A 17,622-nucleotide genomic window follows, 5' to 3' on the forward strand; every position below is an offset into this window, starting at 1 on the left:
GGCCGACTGGAAGTGAGGGAGACAGGGTGGGGGCAGCTGGGGCCTGGACAGGGGTCCTCTCTGGGAGTCCTTCTGGGCTTCCTCTGGGCAGGTGAAGCTGGGTGGCCAGGACCCCACTGCAGCCCAGCCCAGTCTGTCTCTCCTGCCAGTCTTGTCACTTGCTTGGCTGGGCTTCCACAGGTCCCACCTGGCGGTAGCCAGCATTTACATTTGCATACAGGTGGTGCTGCCTGAGTGGGCCCCTCAGCACAGCCTCCTCAGGACAGCCTGATGCTAGGCCTCCCAAGGCCATCCAGCACTGTGCTGCAGGTGCCCCCTGGATTGCTGCCCAGGCCATCAGGAGGGGAGGGCCTGCATGCCCTCCACATTCAACCTCACCTGCCTGCCTGTCTGGCTGGGCCCAGGACAGGGCAGAGTGTGGGAGGGAAGGAGGCCCCAGCCCTGCACCAGCATTTGCTAGTGGACGCCATCCCTCCAGGTCAGGGCCTGGTCCAAGGGGACACTGGACACAGAGCACCAAGTCAGGATCACAGCAGAGCTCCTGTCCCTCTAGTTCCCGTTCCAACCTACCCAGGGAGACAGCACTCCTAGGTACCTCCACCTTAGGGTCCATGGGCCATGACCCTGCTGCCCCACCTGCCAGGGTGTGGCCCAAGAGCTCACTAGAGGGACTGAGGTGGGGAGGACTAAGCCAGGTGACCATCCTCAGAAAGTCTCAGGCTTGGCCTTCCTTAGAAAGCCACCCTGGCCCTTCGTCTGCCCCCACACCAGACAGATCACTTAGCATCTCCAGTGCCAGTAAGGACACCCGCCACAGTGAACTCTGCCTTGGTGACCTCAGCCCACTAGCTGGGCAGGCAGTGGTGTGCCCTCCCGCCACCCCGGTGCTCTAGGAGCCTGTGGCCAGAGCTGCCCCTCCGTGGCCCCTGAGCTGTGTGCATCTCGGTTGGCTGGAGCCTCCTGCCAGAGAGCAAGGCTAGCTCACGTGGGCCAGGGCACACGGGGTTTGCAGGCAGAGTGCACAGGCCAGCAGAGCCCCGATGCTAGGTCCTGGGCCTGGCTGAAGCAGTTCTGCAGAGGGCCCAGGCACCCATGCCAACCAAGAGTACTGCCCTGGGTCCTCATCATGGGGCAGGCCTGCAGACATCCCTCACACCCTGCAGACTGAGAGGGGGTCCTTCACAGATGTGCACAGTCCAGGGGCCATGAGGGGCAGCTCTGGTCACAGGATCCCAGAGGGGACAGTATCCCATTCCCAGGCAAGGCAAGGGACCTTCACTTGCCTCAGGGGCAGGGGGTGCACACTCTTTGGAATGTGCAGCAGCCATGCTGTCCCTCCCAATAGGCCTTCAAGGGCTGGCTCAGCCCCCACTCCCATGGGCACAGCTTGCCCTGTGGCACAGGGACTAGTGAGCCCACCCCAGGCCTATGATCTGCACTCCCTGAGCACCCAGCCTGGCACACCCTGGACTCTCTTCCCCTGCCCAGAGGAGGCACAGACTAGCCCCAGCCTGCCCTAGCTGACCCTGCTGTGGCTTACCCCTGGCCTATCCCCAGCCCTTTGCCACTTGTCTGCTCCCCAGAGCAGCTACCTCATGGCCTACAGCAGAGAGAGCGGAGGAGCTCTCAGGGGGCCTGTCACCCCCACCCAGACCTCCCCAGGGTAGGCTCACAGACCCCTGCCCTGCCCGGTCCTCTCCAAGCTTGCCCCGGGTCACAGACGTGGTGCCAGTGTCCATGAGCTAGAACTGCACAAGCTTTATTGGGTCTGCAGGGAGGAGGGTGAGTGGCCAGGACACTGCTTCTGAGTTGAAGCCCCATCCCAGAGTCTCACTGGAGATTCAGGCGGGGAGCCACCTGGCTGAGGAACCAGGAGATGCCAAAGATGACGCCAAGGGTCTTGGGGATGTCCGTGTTGTCCACGAAGGCCTGGGCACTGTCCAGAGGCAGGTGCACAACCTCAATGAGCTCACCCTCTTCCACCAGGCCTCCTCCTGGCCCGCCTCGCTGGGCATCTGTCACCTCTGCATAGAACATGGTCTGCCTAGAGCCGGTCAGTCCTACTCCAGACCTGTGAGAGGAGACAGGGCCTGCTGACCCACCGTGGTGGCCCTAGGAGTCACCCTGCCCCTTTGGCTTCTTTCCTTCTGAGCAGGTAGGACTCTGGGTTGCCCCATCCCTCCCCAGATTCCCACCCATGATGCGTATTCTGGTGCCACACACCCTTACATGGGGGGAACTGGGCACATGCTGGGGTGTGCCTTCCAGGACTGGCCTAAGTGTCAGAGGTAGGCGGGTTCTGCAGCTGTGATTTAGGACCTTTGGCTGATCTGAGTCTACCCCAAAGGACCCTAATCAGGAGAGGTTTCAAGGTCAGAGATGGAGAAAATGAAAGAGATACTGTCTTTCTGGCCCTCAGGACAAAACAACCTGCAGGTAGTTAGTATTAGAAGTTGAGAGTGGTCCCTAGCCAACAGCCATCAAGGAAACAGGCCCTCTGTCCTGTGGTCACAAGGAGCTGAATTCTGCCACAGCTATGTGAACTCGGAAGAGGACCCACGTCTGGATGGGTCTCTGAACTGCCTGACAACCCTGACCACAGCCTGGGGACATTTGGCAGAAGACCACAACCTTGGACTCTACTTGAGAGCCCCAGGAGCAGTGAGGTCATGAAGGGGTGCTACATGACACCACCATGTCTGTGGCAGGCTGCTCTACCGATGGCCCCTCCTGCAGCCCCCTGCCCCTCACCCTCTGGCCGTCTAGTCAGGGCTTCTTTCCCCGCTGGCCCAGCCCACAGCCCCCTCCTTCAGCTGCCAAGGTCTCTGCCAGACCTCTGTCTGTGGGAAGCCATTCTGACACGTGATTGGGCGGCTCCCGTTAAGGGTCTGAGGCACTTTGGCAAAAGTCGAAGCTTTCCCGGCCCTTTCCTGATGAGAGAACCCGTCCGTGTGGGGGTGTGCCTGACCACTGACCCCGGGGACCCAATCACTGACTCTGACCTTGGAGTGCTGCCCCCCCAACCTTCATTGGATGGAATTCTCCCTGAATCTCTTGTTCCCCAATAAAAGGCTACTCCCGGGCGTGTTCACTCTCTCTCTCTCCTGCTAGCCCTGAGTAATCCTTGCTGCCCTGCTGGGCGGTTACAGGAGCGAACCAGAGAGGAGAGCCGTCTCGGACCTAGCAATAGAAATAAGGAAACTGAGTCTGCGTGTTTATTTCGATCTCTTCTAACTAACTTTATGCCTAGAACCTCATTAATGAAACCACTGCGCAGGCCGCGTGGTAGATCTGTCTGCACCCGGGGGCCCCAGGCTGATGGGCAGGAGACAAACCCAGCAGGCCCAGTGGTCACAGGTGAGGTCAGCATGGGCCAAGGCAGTCAGGGTGTGGGACTGGGGCTCTCAGCATGGCAATGTAGGATGGGCTGGCAGCAAGACCCCCAGGACTGGCCATTGGTCCTCGGCTGGAAATGAGTGAGGTGTTTCTGCCTCACGGTGAGTGGGCAGTAGCCCAGACTGGCATGGACAGGGTCCCAAGTGGTGACTGCCAGCTGTGTAGATGGGATGGCCAGGGGCCAGGCTGAATTCCAGAACAGGAGGGGTGAGCAGGTGAGCATGTGGGCCACAGGGTGTCCAAGAGATGTCGGGGCTGGGGCAAGCCCACCCAGGAGGGCACACTGAGAGCGCCAGAGAGGAGACTGGCCTCAGTGACAGGCCTGCAGAACGGGGCAGTCCCCAGGTCCCCCAGCCCCACAAGGGGGCCCCCAAACCAACTCCCTGGTGGTTCCTCGCCCCTACTCCTATCTCCACAGGCCCCGACGGGCTCCTGCCAACAGCCGCAGCCTGGCCTGGGGGTCTCCAGCTTCCACAGGCTTGTGGAGGAGGCGGTCCCTCTGTGGCCCAGCCTGCGGGGCTGCCCCTCCCCAGGCGGGTTCCAGTTTCCCTCACTCCTTAGCTAATCACTGGCCCTCCTGGGCTTTGTTTTCTGTTCCAGCAGGTGAGCGCCCTGGCCAGATGTCCCACGGCCCCCAACCCTTCATGGCTACCCGGCATCGTCAGAGTCAGGCCGCAGCCTGTCTGTGAAACCTCTTGTCCACTTGCCCTTGAAACTCTGCCAGGACCCCGCCTGGCTCACCTTGTCCAGAGGACCCCAGCCCCTCTAGGTACCTCCCACCTCCCTTCCATCCCTGCGTGGTCCACTGCCCTGCCCACTGGCCAATCCCCTAAGCAAGATCAGGCCCCTTGGATTCTCCCTGTCCCACCACCCCAGGATAGAGGGGTCAAGGGCACGTGGAGGACACCTGCAGAGAAACCAGCCAGACCTTCACACTCACAACCTTCAACCTTGCGCATGGAAATCCTGCCTTGTGTGGAAACCCTGCGCCACCACAGGGCTGCACCTGGTGAGGTCCTGGAGCTCAAAACAGAGTGACCATGTGCTAGGCTGAGAGGTGGCAGAGGGACCCTCCTCCTGCCCCAGACCTTGGCTGGAGTCAGGGAGCTTTACCCCAATATCCTGTCTGGGAAGGTGGTCCCAGCCAGCCTGCCTCATGGAGGCCAGGAGGGGACATCTGGGCTTAGCTGGGATGGGTGCTGAAGCTCGGGCTTTGCCTCTTCCCCTCACTGAGAGCTGCCCCTTGGGCCCAGGACTGGCCTCTCCTCATTCCTGAGCCTCCATCTGAGAACAGAGCTGTGACTCACCCCACCCCCAGCGTCCCGGTGCTTAATCCCACAGGAAGTGAAGGCATCTGTCAGCAGCAGCTGCCACTGGGAGTTGGCCCCACGTGGCTGGCCCGCAGGGTGGGGACCTGCACCAAGCATGTTCCAGGCCCCAGGAACCCTGGGTTCTGGACTTGCTGAGGATCTGAGGTGTGTCGGTCCACCCTCTCCATCCCACGCGGAAAACCAAGAAGGAGTCTGTCCTACCCACACACACCTCTCCCCAGGGCCCGAGAACAGCAGACGCCCTGCCCCAGCCCCTCACCTGTACGTCACGACCTGGTGCAGATCAGAGGGCACCAAGCGGTAGCCACACTCCTCCCAAGCCTCCTTGCACACCACCTCCTCCAGCGAGAGCCCGGGCTGATCCACAAGGCCAGCACACAGCTCAACTGTCACCCCGGCTGAGCCAGGCAGCGTGGGCTGCAGTTCCCGGGGCTGGTCCAGGTCCACATCGGCCAGCGACCCTGGGAAGCGGCGTTCCACCTCACCTGCATACACAGCTGGCGGGGGAGGACACCGCCATGCGGTGGTTACCCCCAGTGACTGCTAGGAGCCTGACCCTCTCACCAGGCCTCAGTGTCTCCTGGAGGTCCCCACACCTGCACGCAGTCCCTCAACTGGAAGTGCCCTACCGATCCCTCCTCCCCACCTCCCACCCAGCTGGCCTCACCTGGCCGGAACTGCTTCACCAACACCAGGCTCCTCTGAGAAGAGTTGAACAGGAGAATGGTCACGCTGTGTGGGGGCGGGGAGCTCAGCACACAAGTGGCCCCACCTCCCCTCCCTGGGGGACCTGGTTCCCATCCTCCTATCCCCACATGCCCCCTCCCTCTTCCCAGCAGCCCAGAAAAGTTGGCCCCTTGCTCAGATGAGGATACTGAGGCCCAGCAGGGCCAGACTTGCTAGGGATACATGGTGAGGCCGGGATCTGGACCTACTGTATTCTGGCTAGCAGGAAAGGGGACAGGACATGCTGGGCAGCTTACTGTGTCAGGAGAGGCGTGGAGGCCGGGTACCTGACAGGACACTTGGCCCCTGCTAGCCGGCTACACGACTGGTACACCCCTCAGGCCACCTACATCTCCACCCAGGCTGCACCTCAGTGCTGGGGCAAGGACACCAGGCTGGCCTCCCAGCTCCAGGAGGCCCAGCCTGCTACCAGGATCCAGGTGGTCTGAGCCAGGACCCAACCAGCTGTCAGGCCTCAGGCTGACCTCTCTGGGACAGGATCGCCAAAGGCGGGCCTGAGGGAAGGGTGACTGAAGACCATGGGGAGGGAAGAAACTAGGGGTGGGGTGGGCCCCCAGCCCAGGGCTCCGGTGTTTCCAGAAATTCCCAGCCACCAGGCCAGGCCCTCACCTGTCATGGGTCTTCATGAAGTCCCACGACTTCTGGACACCATTCTGAAAGAGGCAGGGCAGTCAGGAGGGCCAAGTGCTGCCAGCATGGATGGAGGCCCTGGGAGCTGAGGCCACACAAAGCCACTCCACAGGGCAGCGACACCCACTCCTGGCAGGGAGCCCTGCCCACAGCCTGGCCCACGTGAGCTAGGAGCCTCGGTGGGTGGGGAGGAGATCAAGGGCAACCTGATCTCCTGAGGGGCAAAGGGAAGAAAGTTGTCCCAGGGGCACCAGGGGCTGCAGAGATGTACACTGTCACAGGTGTGGGAAGCATCAGAATCCAAGAAGGGCCAGCTGACACCTCAGAGTCAGGGCAGAGACCATCCCATGGAGGCACAGCAGAGGCCAGGTGTTCATCACTGAGGCTGGGCTACTGGGAAGCGGGAGACAGGAGGCAGGAAGGCCGGCTGGTCTCCTGAAAGGGGCCCAGCCCCCAGAGCAGCTGGGCTGTAGAGAGATCCCGCTGCAGAACTGACTCGCGGACGGTGGCTGGAGAGTGGGACATCCTTCCCCACCCAGCTCTGGCTTGGGCTGTATCTCACACATCCCACAGTCCTGCTTCCCCACAGGAAGGCTCCCAGTGTCCAGCAGAACACAGTGGATAGAGGGGCTGAAGGGACAGGGACTGGACACAGCAGACTGGGCCCACAGGGCAGCCAGAATTGACGCCAGTGGGTTGAGTGTGAAGGGCCCAGAATACCACCACCTGGACACCACTAGGCAAGATGTTCTCCCCCTGGAAGCTGGGGTGGCCAGTGTCCATTCCTCCCAGGGGTCTCTGCTCATGGGGCCAGACCTGAACCCTGCCCATGACTGTCCATCCCTGGCCTGCTTGGCCCACCTGCCACTCAGCCTCTGGGTCAGCCCCAAGGCCCTGGCCAGCCCAGGACAGATGATGGAGCTCCATCCAAGCTGTTGAACTGTGGTTAGGGTTAGGGTTAGCTCCAGAAGAAAGGGCGCACCCTGTGAGGACTTCCTACAGTAGGCACGGGAGGGAGAGGGCACTCCGGTCAGGGAGCATCACAGTAGAGGCCCAGAGGAGGCAAGCAGGCCAGATGAAGCCGAGCTACAGGCAGAGGTGTCGGGAGGGGCGTGGCATCAGGTTCCCAAGGAGAGGGGAGGGCCCACTTCCTGTGCAGGTCAGGCTGTCCCAAAGGTGGCTGAGGCACCACCCACAGGCAAGCCCAGGCCTGCTCAAAGACTGGCCACCCAGGGCCAGCTTCCCACCCAGGTAGGCTCCAGTGAGGGCCCCCCGCAGCCTACAGTGAGCCTTCAGTGCCTACACCTGTCATGGCCTTCCTTTGGGTAAATGTTGCCCTGTGTAGGTCTCAGGGACCCTCTCGTCTGAAGATCAAAACTGTCAGACCCTTAGGTACAGCAAGGTACAGGGGAAGGTCCAGAGAGACCCACTAAGACCCTGGGAGGGAGGCACAGGCCAAGGGTATAAAGGCAGTCCCATCCTCTTGAGGGCCAAGGTTTCCCCTGCTTCTGGTTCACTTTATCTGTCCACCAGGCCTCCCCTGGCCAGGTGAAACAAACAACCATGGGTTGTAGCTGTCCCCATGGTGTCCCTTGGCCTCTGAGGGAGTGCCACCTGGTCCCCCACATCACATCCACAGCCTGTCCCCTGTTCAGGTCAGCTTTGGTTATCAGACTCTCAGTGGAAATATGCTGATGGGCAGCCCCCCAGGGGCCACACCACAGCTTTTCCTGGGAAGGTGGAGAGACATCTCTGGCCATCAGCCACAGCTGGACCATGCCTGGACCACCCAGTACCCACTCACTTCCTACAAGGACCCTTGGGGGGCTGAGCAGCCACAACCAAGCACCCTCATATCCACCAGCCTCTCTGCCCCAGGCCAGCAAACAGGAAAAGAACAGAAATCCATGTCCACGTTTGTCCCTTGACTGGCCCCAGCTGCTCCCCCAGACCTGCAGTGTCCTTGGCTTCACCCTGGAGAGTGGAATTCCCTGTCCTCTGGAGCCATGGGACCACCACAGCAGGGAAGGGGAGGGCTGGGGCCTCTCAGGCTGGGCTAGCCAGAAAGGCCACACAGGGCTGGCAGGAAGCAGGCACCGGGAGGGACATGGTGTGAATCCATGGGCCAGGCGGAGGGACACCAGGGGTGGTATTAGCTGAGGCTGGGAGGGCAGGAGCACAGAGGAACGGCACAATGGTAGCAGGTAGGGCAAGCAGGCAAATACAGTGCCCATCTGGATGGGACCAGGCACTGGCCGATGATTAGGAGGAAGGTGGCCAGGTCTGGATAAGGGAAGACAAGGGCATGGGCTACTCATCCACCCACCAAGTGTGAGCCTACTATGTGTCAAGAGCGGTAAGTGCAGTCATGCTGTGGGGGTGATGCTGGGGAGGGCAGAGGTGTCTTCCCTGTGAAGACCCCTGGGAGCCCACCTTGAGAGGCTCCCTTTTCTGCCTCCTCCCTCCCAGCCTTGGTGCTCCAGGTTCCTTCCTCCTCTGCCCAGTTATCTCCTCCTTCCAGTCTTAGCCGGAGGGCCACCAACTCCAGGATGCCTGCCCTGACTTTCAGGGCGACCAGTGAGTCTGACTGCAAAAAGGGACAGGTGGGCCAGGCGGGAAGGCAAAGCTCCTTTGAAGGGGTGAGCGTTCACGTGCCAGGGCCGGCCCCCGAGGCGGAGCCTGGGGTGGGGGCGGGCCCGGGGGCGTGGTCTCTGTGGGCCGGGGCGGGGCGTCACGGAGGCGGGGCGAGCCGGCGGCGCGGCGGGTGTCGCGGGGGCGCGGGGGCGCGGGGGCGCGGAGCCGACTCACCTGGCGGTAGTGCAGCGTGAGCGGCCGCATGTAGGAAGAGCTGGCACAGCGGCCCACGGCCACCCCCTCGATGCGCTCCATGGCAGCGCGGGACAGGTCCGGCCCGGGCTTCCGCGGGGCGAGGAGCTCTCCCGTCGGGAGCTGGCGCGCGCGTGACTGTGGCTCTGGGCATGCCCAGTGCGCGCGGGGCGGGCCGTGGCGCCCAGGTAGCACCTACCAAGTGCTGCACGCGGGCGGGGCGCTGGTCGCCCCGGTGCTCCGCGAGCCGCGCGGAGGGTGTGAACCCGGGAAGGACTCGCCAGCAGACCTCGACCGCTGCCCGCTGCGTGGGAGCGTGCGGGCTGGGGCGCGGCGTGCGGGTGGTACGTTTGGGGGGAGGAAGGGAGGGAGCGGAAGGCCTGAACCTGGGGGGAAGTGAGCCCTGGGATGCCTGCCCTTCTGGGGTCTGTGACAACCCCATGATTAGGTCGTCCTAGGGCGGAGCAAGGGCGGCAGCCCTCCAAGAGCAACTCTCTGCTGGGCCCTGGCAGAGAGTTACCGGAGCCCGAGGTCTGGGTAGCCTCTGGAGCCAGGAGGGAGGACCGGGTGAACCCCGTAGGGGAAAGTGTAGACACCTCTCAGTCATTCTTTGGAAGGAGGGCTCTGAGAGGACTGGAGGAGAGATGAAGGGACTGGGGTGGAGTAGGGGGCCCAGGCAGAGCCTGGCTGTCTCTCCTCCAGATTCCCAGAAAAAGGAAGTGGCCTGGGCTGACAGCCCACCTGCTGCTTGGGGGAGGAGTTGCCGATTCCTGTCTGTCTCTGGGGCTGTCCCTCCACGCATAAGCCGGTTGCTGTTCCCGCTCCAAGAAGTCCCACCCTTCCAACAGCCTCCAGGCAACTGGAATTCTTCCCTGGACAGACCACATGTCACCACTGCCTTCCCAGGGGCAGGTTAAAACCACTGGGTGGTGGAGCTGAGGACCTTTGCTATTGACACTGTTCTTTGAACCGTGTCTTGGGGTGGGGGGTGGCCATGTGGATTTTAGATTGATTCCCAGGTCCCTGTTAGCTTTTGCTCCCCAGAACTTTAAAGCACTGTGTCCCTCCTACTCTGTGAATTACCACAGCTCCCCTACTCAGCTCTGCTTGGGGTCTCTGCAGTGGCAACCAGGTGACAGCTGGATCTGGAGTCTTCTGAAGGTTAAACCAGGGTGGGCCATCCTCAGGTAGGTGGCATGTGGCCTTTCCAGTGGCTAGTTGGGGCTTCCTCACTGCATGGATTCTCCATGGTATCTGGCTCCCCCTGGCATGTGTGTGTCAGGCCAGGCAGAACCGTTAGACTTCTATGACTCAGTGGTCCAGTGTCATGTAGAATCATTCTCACTGTGTCCTATAGGTCAGAAAGAACATTCTGGGCCACCACCTTTCCAAAGAAAGGAAATGTCACAAAGTAGGACCCGTGATCATCCTCTGTGACTGTAGGGGACTGTGTTTTCCAGCTTTGGCCTGGCCAGCCTAGTGTCCTGAAGGGCAAAGAGACCACACACCAGTGAGCCCCTCCCAGAAGCTGGCCTACCACAGCTGGGCAGGCCCAAGCAGGCAGGCCAGGGCAGGTGGCTGAGCAGGTGGCCCCAGCCCATGAGACCAGGCCCTTTGCCTCCCGCCTTGGTCTGAGCTGCAGCTGGAAGCTCTGTGATTTGTCTTCAGGATTGGAGCAACCACAGGCAGGAAGTACCTGTGCTAGAGTGAGACTCCCCAAGCCCTGCAGTGGGAAGGGGCCTGCCTGGTCATTGGCTGTGGCATGCTGAATTCCGACTTCTTTCCCAGAAACGACAGCATGTGGCCTTTTCAGTACAGGCAGAACGTTTTCCAGGTAGATATCCGGTCCATCTCTAGGGGCTTTGGAGACCTTGTCTAGGGCGTGTTTAGAGGTAGAGACAGCACCTGGTGGGACAGAAGGACCCTCTGTAGGTTCCTGTGGGTACTAGCTGAGACAAATTTCTGCAGACTCCGCGGCTTACATCCTTGCAGCTCTGGAGGGCAAGATCCCAGGTAGGGTGTTGGCAGGGCTGACCCCGTCTGGTGCCCCGGGGAGGTGGCATTCCTTGCCTTCTGCAGCTTCTACAAGCACCCCCACTCCTGACACTTGCTGCCCCTTCCCGTCTTCAAAGCCAGCAGCAGGTGTCTCTGTCCTTCCACTTTCACCCCTTATCTTCTGAGCCTGTAGCTCCCTCTTCCAAGGATTCTGATAACCAGGGTCACCCCATCTCAGGGTCCTCACTTCATCCCATCTGCAAAGTCCTTTTTGCCATGTGAGGTCCCAGACCACAGGTTCTGGGAACAGGTGTGGACACACAGCAGGCACACACTGGGAGAGATGGTACCACAGCCAGGGCAGAGCCCTGGGTCCTGAGAGTCTAGGATCTGCAGGTCTGCAGGACACTGATGCTTTCCTTTCTGTTTAAGGGGAGTAGGGCAAGTTCCCCTGTAAAGGATGGGGTGGGAGGGAAGGAGGGATTCAGAGTGGTCCCAGGGTAAAGAGGGTAGAGGCAAAGGAGGCTGGGGCCCAGTAAGCAAGGCCTCTGGTGACACCAGGCTTTTGGGCAACGTCCAGCAGCCTGTCAGGTAAAGAAGTTGGCAGCTGGGTGCCTGGCAGGCTGGGGGGTCTGGAGAATTCAGTATGCCACCCTGGGAGCTGCCAGCAAGAGGACCAGGTGAGGGGGTGGGGGTGAGAAGGGGGACTGAGGGAGCGGTGACCCTCGGGCACAGAGGCTCCCCACATGTCATTGGGCAGGGCTGGGCTGCTCTACAGGTCTGGCTTTAAGAGGCCCAGCCTCAGTCCTCCTGTGTGCCAGGCATGTCAGAGCAGGCCCCTGAGGGACAGCATCCTCAGCCACCCCCAAGTGCCATGCCATGCCACACTGGAGCCTGGTGGCCAGCTCCCACCAGCACAGACAGGCTCCAGAGACCTGTCTCCACCAGCTCCCGGGGATTGCCTTCCCAGCTCCCACATGAGACCCTTGGCCCGTAGGCCTGGGTCTCAGTGGGAACGGGCATTAGAAGCTGGAGACCATGCGTGAGACACACATTTGGGGCCCCTGGCCTGCCTGGGAACACTTGTTATGCCTCATGCCGGGTGGAGGCTGGGCTGGCGCAGAGCTCTGATGGAGGCCACTTCCCTTCGGCAGCCAGAGCAGCGCCTTCTGTGCCTCGCCTACAGGGTCTGCTTTAGCTCTCAAGTCATTCTGGGCCTCCTGTGGACTGGGTATCTGTCTGGAAAATGTCCTGCTTGCACTGAAAAGGCCACGTGCTGTCTGTGGGCACCTTGCTGTGGCTGCTTGACTGTCGTCTCTGGGAGAGGAGTCCGAGAGGCACCCTGGAGCACCAGGTGACCCCTGGACTCTGGACTGCAGACGGCAGAGCTGCCTCACATGTGTGGCAGCCACAGCTCTGCCAAGGTCTGGACTCTGCCTGCTGCTGTTCTCATTCAGACAGGAACAGAGCTTCAAGAGGCTGAGTGCCTGGGCGGTGGGGGCATCGCTGTCACTCCTGTGGCTTTGGTCACCAAGTGAACAAAAACCCCTCTGGGAGCCGGGCACCATGGCACACGCCTGAGGCAGGAGGACTGCAGGTTGGAGGCCAGCCTTAGCAACTTAGCAAGACCCTAACAACTTAGCGAGACCCTTTCTCACAAAGTAAAAAGGGCTGGGGGTGTAGCTCCGTGTCGGGAGCACCTGCTTTGATCCCCAGTGCCCCCCACAAGACTGTAGTGCCCATTGACAGGTGGAGGGGTGTCTTGGCTTTTTTGCTGCTGTGACTAAAGGGCCTCGAGCAGCACAACTAGAGAGGGGGAGAAGTCGATCTGGGGGCTCACGGTTTCAGAGGCCTCAGGCCAGAGACAGCAGGCCCCACTCCTCGGGGCTCAAGATGAGGCAGGACGTCATGGCCCAAGAGTGTGGCCCAGGGAAGCAGCTGACCTGTGACCAGGAAGCAGAGACTCCTCTCTCCAGATACAAAATAGAGACCCAGGGCCACCTCCCTCCCACCAGGGGGTTGACTCTCTGGCTGAGGCTCCCCCAGCCCGGTCGCGTCTCCTCTGACCTTCCTGCATTGTCTCACGTGGACCCTTGGGGGACACCTCTCATATAAACCTGTGGTGGACACCACTCAGCCTTAAACCACTGGGTTTGGCACAGTATGGTGCCTGTGAGGATGTGGGCTGAGTGGAATGGGCTAGTCACTCGGAGCCATACCCATATGATGTACTAACAGGTGTCCCCAGAGTGCTCAGTCACAGGGACCATGGGTGCAGGGGCCACGGGGTGGGTGTTATCACTTCATGGGGACAGAGCTTGGGTTAGGAAGATGAAAACGTCCTGGAGGCGGATGGTGGCGGTGCTTGATGTGCTTAATGCCACCAAGCTGTTCACTTGAAAATGGTCCCAGCAGACAGGTGTGGATGCCTGTCATCCCAGCAACTAGGAGGCTGAGGCAGGAGGATCACAATTCCAGGTCAGCTGGCAACTTAGTGAGGCCCTGCCTCAAAATAAAAAGTAACTCACTGATAAAGCTCTTGCCTGCTATGCTGGAGGCCCTGGGTTCAAATCCCAGTACTGGGGGGAAAAGGATCAATCTTTTTGCATTTAACAAAATAAAGACTCCTCAGGAACTGTTAGTAGTGGCTGACTCCAGTTAAAGAGCCTTGCTTTTCTATATATATATATATATATGTATGTGTATGCCTCCCACGTGCTAGGCAAGCACTCTGCCACTGAGCCACGGCCCCGCCCCCAAGAGCCTTACTTTATATCTTGTATTTTATTTATTTATTTTTATGTGGAGTTGAGGATGGAACCCAGGGCCTTGCATGTGCTAGGCGAACGCTCTACTCTGAGCCCCAGCCCGGCCCCTTACATCATAGTACTGTTGTGATTTTGCTGTGGCATGTATCACTCTTTCAATTTTTTTTAAAAAATGCCAAACATGATAATTTTTTTATTATATGTATTTCACAAGAATTAAAGATTGGGGGGATACGTGAGGTGCCACTGCCTAGGCACGGGCAAGGGTGGGCTGTGGGCCAGACCTGGGGGAGGGGCCTGGCGGGGGTGGCTGCGCTGTCTGCCAGGGGACTCTGTAGGGCTGCAGGACAGGTGGAGGCCCCAGGCAGAGCCCTGGGAAAAGATGGGGAGGGACACACTCTGGGCGTCACGGTGTGTTCCAGAGGCTTCCAGACCTGCCTTCAGCTGCACCAAGCCCTTGTGGCAGGGGGAGGGTCTGGCTTTTCTTCAGCCTCCTTCTTGTCCACTCATCTGTGGTCCTTAGAGTGACGCTAAGGTGCAGAAGGATGGGACCCAGCCCCTTGCCCACCCAGCTGCTCCGGGCTCTGTGCCAGTCTTGGTGGGGTCTTGCTGCCACTCCACCCTCGGGCACTGCTGTCCGAGTGATGCTGGAGGCCCTTTCCCTGCTCTGTCTTCAGTGGTGGTGGCACCTTGCTACCGTCTGCTCTAGGTGGGGTCCCACAGCAGCCGTCTGGCTGGAGCTGATCTGCACCTGCTCTCTGGCCCTCAGGGCCTCCCTGGGCAGCAGCCTCTGTGGGGCCAGGCACTGGGTCCTGTCTGCCCATCTGCCAGCCTGCGTGTTCCAATCTTGGGGACAGTTCTCGCTGGGTCTCATCTCCTCGGTGGGTCTGTAACCTTTCTGTCGTTTCAGGGAGGTCTGAAGACACCAGAGGGCCCATGGGTCTCTGTCAGGAGAACTCAGGCAGCATCCTTCTGACAGGTGGCCCAGTCAGGAGCCCTGAATGCCAGGTCAGGACTGGAGGGCAGAACTCAGAGGCCATGTGGCCACGGGGGAACACGTGGCATGTTCCCCCACCCTGACACTCTGGCCCCACTGGGAGCCTGCCCAGTTGGCAGAGGGGTGCTGGAGCAAGGAGCCTGCCCACTTGACCCCCTTGCCGCCCTCACCCTGCACTGCCCCAAGCATGTTAGGGTGGCTGTCCCTGCCCTTTGGAGAGGCTGCCTAGGTCCCCTCAGCAGTCCCTAGGAACAGGTGAGCACCTGAGTGGTGTCATATCACAACCCTCACCACCTCCCCCTTGTGGGAAGTCCTCGGGCGAGGGCTGGGGCCATATGAGGGCTGCCTGCCCCCCATGTTCATGGAGCCCAGTCTGGCTGGAGGGGCTTGTGCAGGCTCAAGTCCTGCAGAGCCGAGGGCTGGGCTCCAGCCCTGCACCACCTCAGGCCAATCAGCCCCCACTTCTGAGGGCACAAGCCTTGTGGATATGCAGCCCAGGGCCGGTGACTGGACCAAGACCCCACATTTCCAACCTCCAGGCGCCCTTGGGTCTTGAGGGGAAGCCACTCATCCCATTCCAGAGTGGGCCCACCCGGAAGGCGCTAGCCATGAACAATGCCTTCGTGTGGCCGGTTCTCCCCCGCAAGAGAAAACAGTTTGACAGAATAGAGTTTCCTGCGTTTGTGCCTCCACTGAGGGGTGATTCACGCAGAGACCTCCCACCGAGGCACAGCCCTGCCAAGCCCCCTCATCCCTGAGGCCCAGGGTGCAGCCCAAACACAGGCATCATCTGGGCTGTCACATGGCATGGGGGACTTCCTAGAGGAGAAGGCCTGGCTCTAAGGGCCATCAGCTGCCCGGAGCCCGTGGGGAGGTTGGGGAGAGATTCTCAGGTGACAGAGGAAGGACCATCCTGCGGGGGCCACACTGAAGGTGCAGATGCCAGGGGGTTTGGATGGCACATGGCCCTGGACAGCCCAGGTGGTCAGTCCAAAGGATGTCTGAGTGTGCAGGGGCAGTGACGGACCCTCATGGCAGAGGGACCTTGAGGCATCTCAGGAAGGAGCTGGCACCCTCACTCCAGGACAGATGTGTGCTAATGCCAATGATCCTCATTCAGTCGCTGCAGCTCTACGTATGGGCCTGGACGGCTACTGCCCTGCCACCCCATGTCCTAGGAGACAGCCTTGCTCTGCTTTCCCGCTCAGCAGCACCTGTCCCATCAGGCCACTTCCCAGGTCTCTACTTCAACCTTGGTTTAGTCCCCAGAGCTGAAGGGTTCATGATGCCTGCAAGGCAACCCCTGGACCACCTGCAGCCCACTGCCTCTCACCTCTCGGCCTTGGGCCAGCCCCGCCTGCTGCCCTGCGTCCCTGGTTTTCCCTCTGGGCCTTGCTTTTGGCTCCCCCATTCTCCCATCCCTACTCCGATGGTAGGTCCACACCTCTCCTGGCATCACCTCACTAGGGCAGCTGCCCAAGATGCTCAGGGCCAAGTGGACTCTGGCCCCCTTGCCTGCCTGGGGGCTAGAAGCCAGTACTCTGTCATCCCCTCTCCTTTCAGGATCCTGCCCTGTGGTTTAGACTCTCCCTGCTTCTCCCATCTCTCCTGCATGGGACCAATATGGCTTCTGCTTCTCAGAACACAGGCGGTTCCAGTTCAGCCCCCCACTGACCTCTCTTGGATCTTGTGACCTTCATCAGCTCATGCCAAGGGCTTCCTTGCCCAGTTCCAGGCACCAGCGTGATGCAGCTCCCCGCCTCTCCCTGAAAGGGCCAAGTCCTTTACAAGCACCCACTGCTACTTGTCAGTGGCCCCGTAGGCTCAGTACTGTGCAAGGTACTGTCACTTGATGCCTCCTTCCATCTGCACAAACCTTACACCATGGATGAGGTAAGGAGGCTCAGAGGTAGAGAAGATGTGAGCTGGGCTAGGGGGCATCTGAGTGGGCACTGTACAAGAGATTATGGTGGATCCCAGATGTGCTCTGCCTCTTGAGCTGGGGTGCAGAAGAGCTCCTACTCACCCTCTGGGAGAAGTCCCAGTCCCCTTGCAGGCTTGCCCCATGACAGGCTCCTGCAAGAGCCTGGGTAGGAGAAGAAGGAGGCCAGGTCTTTCCAGCTTCTATAAGCCTTGGCTGAGATAGTGGCGCCACAGTGGTGACAGGCACCATGGCAGCCATGATGGCAGTGACAGCAAGAGGAGGCTCCCCCTTTCCCAGCCACAGGGACACAGGTAGAACACAGCAACCTTGGGTCTGGTGACAGCTCCCCCTGTCTCCTCTGGCCTCTGTGACAGCTACAGCCTGAGCTCCATTTCACTTCTGGTAGCCTGGCTCTCTACAAGTTCCACCCACCTGTCCATGCCCTTGGAGACCAACTCCTCATATTAAATTCCTATTTGAAATGCCTGTTGTGGTTTCTCTTTTCTCATTGAGTTGGACTGAAGGAGGGGAGAGTTTGCAGGTCAGGCACCTCAGGGCTGTAGAGAAAATGGCAAGAGGGGAGGGCTGGAGGCCTCCACCTGTGGGCCTGGGCCTGAAAGTGGGCAGGGGTAGTGACCTGTCCTATCCCTACTGCTGGCTGGCCTTGAGTGCCAACATGAGGATCAATGGGCCAGACTCCTATCTCCCACTGTAAGTGCACACATGGCTGAAGCCCCTGCCTGAGTTCTGGGCCCAAATGACCCATGGGCCAGGTGTGTGGGCCAGACAAGTGGCCTGTGCCTGGTCATCAGGACCACAAGAAGCAGGCCAGAGGTGCCTCACAGCTCAGGGAAGGGAGGAGGGACGGGAAGCTGCATTCCCCTCTTCATATCACAGTCCCTCCCCCAGGTCAGTTTCCCCAGGGGACTCCTCCTGGGAGACAGTGGGAGTGGGGTTTCGGCTCCCAGACACTTGACTCCCATTTCATAGGATTCAATTCTTAATCTT

General features: G+C 60.4%; 1 protein-coding gene and 1 long non-coding RNA gene across 2 annotated transcripts; one reads left to right on the forward strand and one right to left on the reverse strand.

Annotated features, from left to right (window-relative positions):
* Positions 1 to 1,738: 1,738 nt before the first annotated feature.
* Nudt14 (nudix hydrolase 14) lies at positions 1,739 to 9,048 on the reverse strand. Its single transcript, XM_005334631.4, has 5 exons — positions 8,913 to 9,048; positions 6,084 to 6,127; positions 5,395 to 5,459; positions 4,987 to 5,224; positions 1,739 to 2,071 (listed from the first exon to the last, which is right to left on the reverse strand). Exons 1-5 carry the CDS (start codon positions 8,991 to 8,993, stop codon positions 1,831 to 1,833), a joined length of 669 nt encoding a protein of 222 aa, XP_005334688.2. The 5' UTR covers positions 8,994 to 9,048; the 3' UTR covers positions 1,739 to 1,830.
* A 101-nt stretch (positions 9,049 to 9,149) lies between these two features.
* Positions 9,150 to 17,100, forward strand: LOC120886471 (uncharacterized). The gene is made up of 2 exons (XR_005729435.2): positions 9,150 to 9,274; positions 10,019 to 17,100. It is a non-coding gene; the product is annotated as an uncharacterized LOC120886471 (long non-coding RNA).
* The last annotated feature ends 522 nt before the right edge of the window (positions 17,101 to 17,622 follow it).

The sequence above is a fragment of the Ictidomys tridecemlineatus genome, chromosome 5 (assembly GCF_052094955.1).
Source record: "Ictidomys tridecemlineatus isolate mIctTri1 chromosome 5, mIctTri1.hap1, whole genome shotgun sequence".
NCBI lineage: Eukaryota > Metazoa > Chordata > Mammalia > Rodentia > Sciuridae > Ictidomys > Ictidomys tridecemlineatus.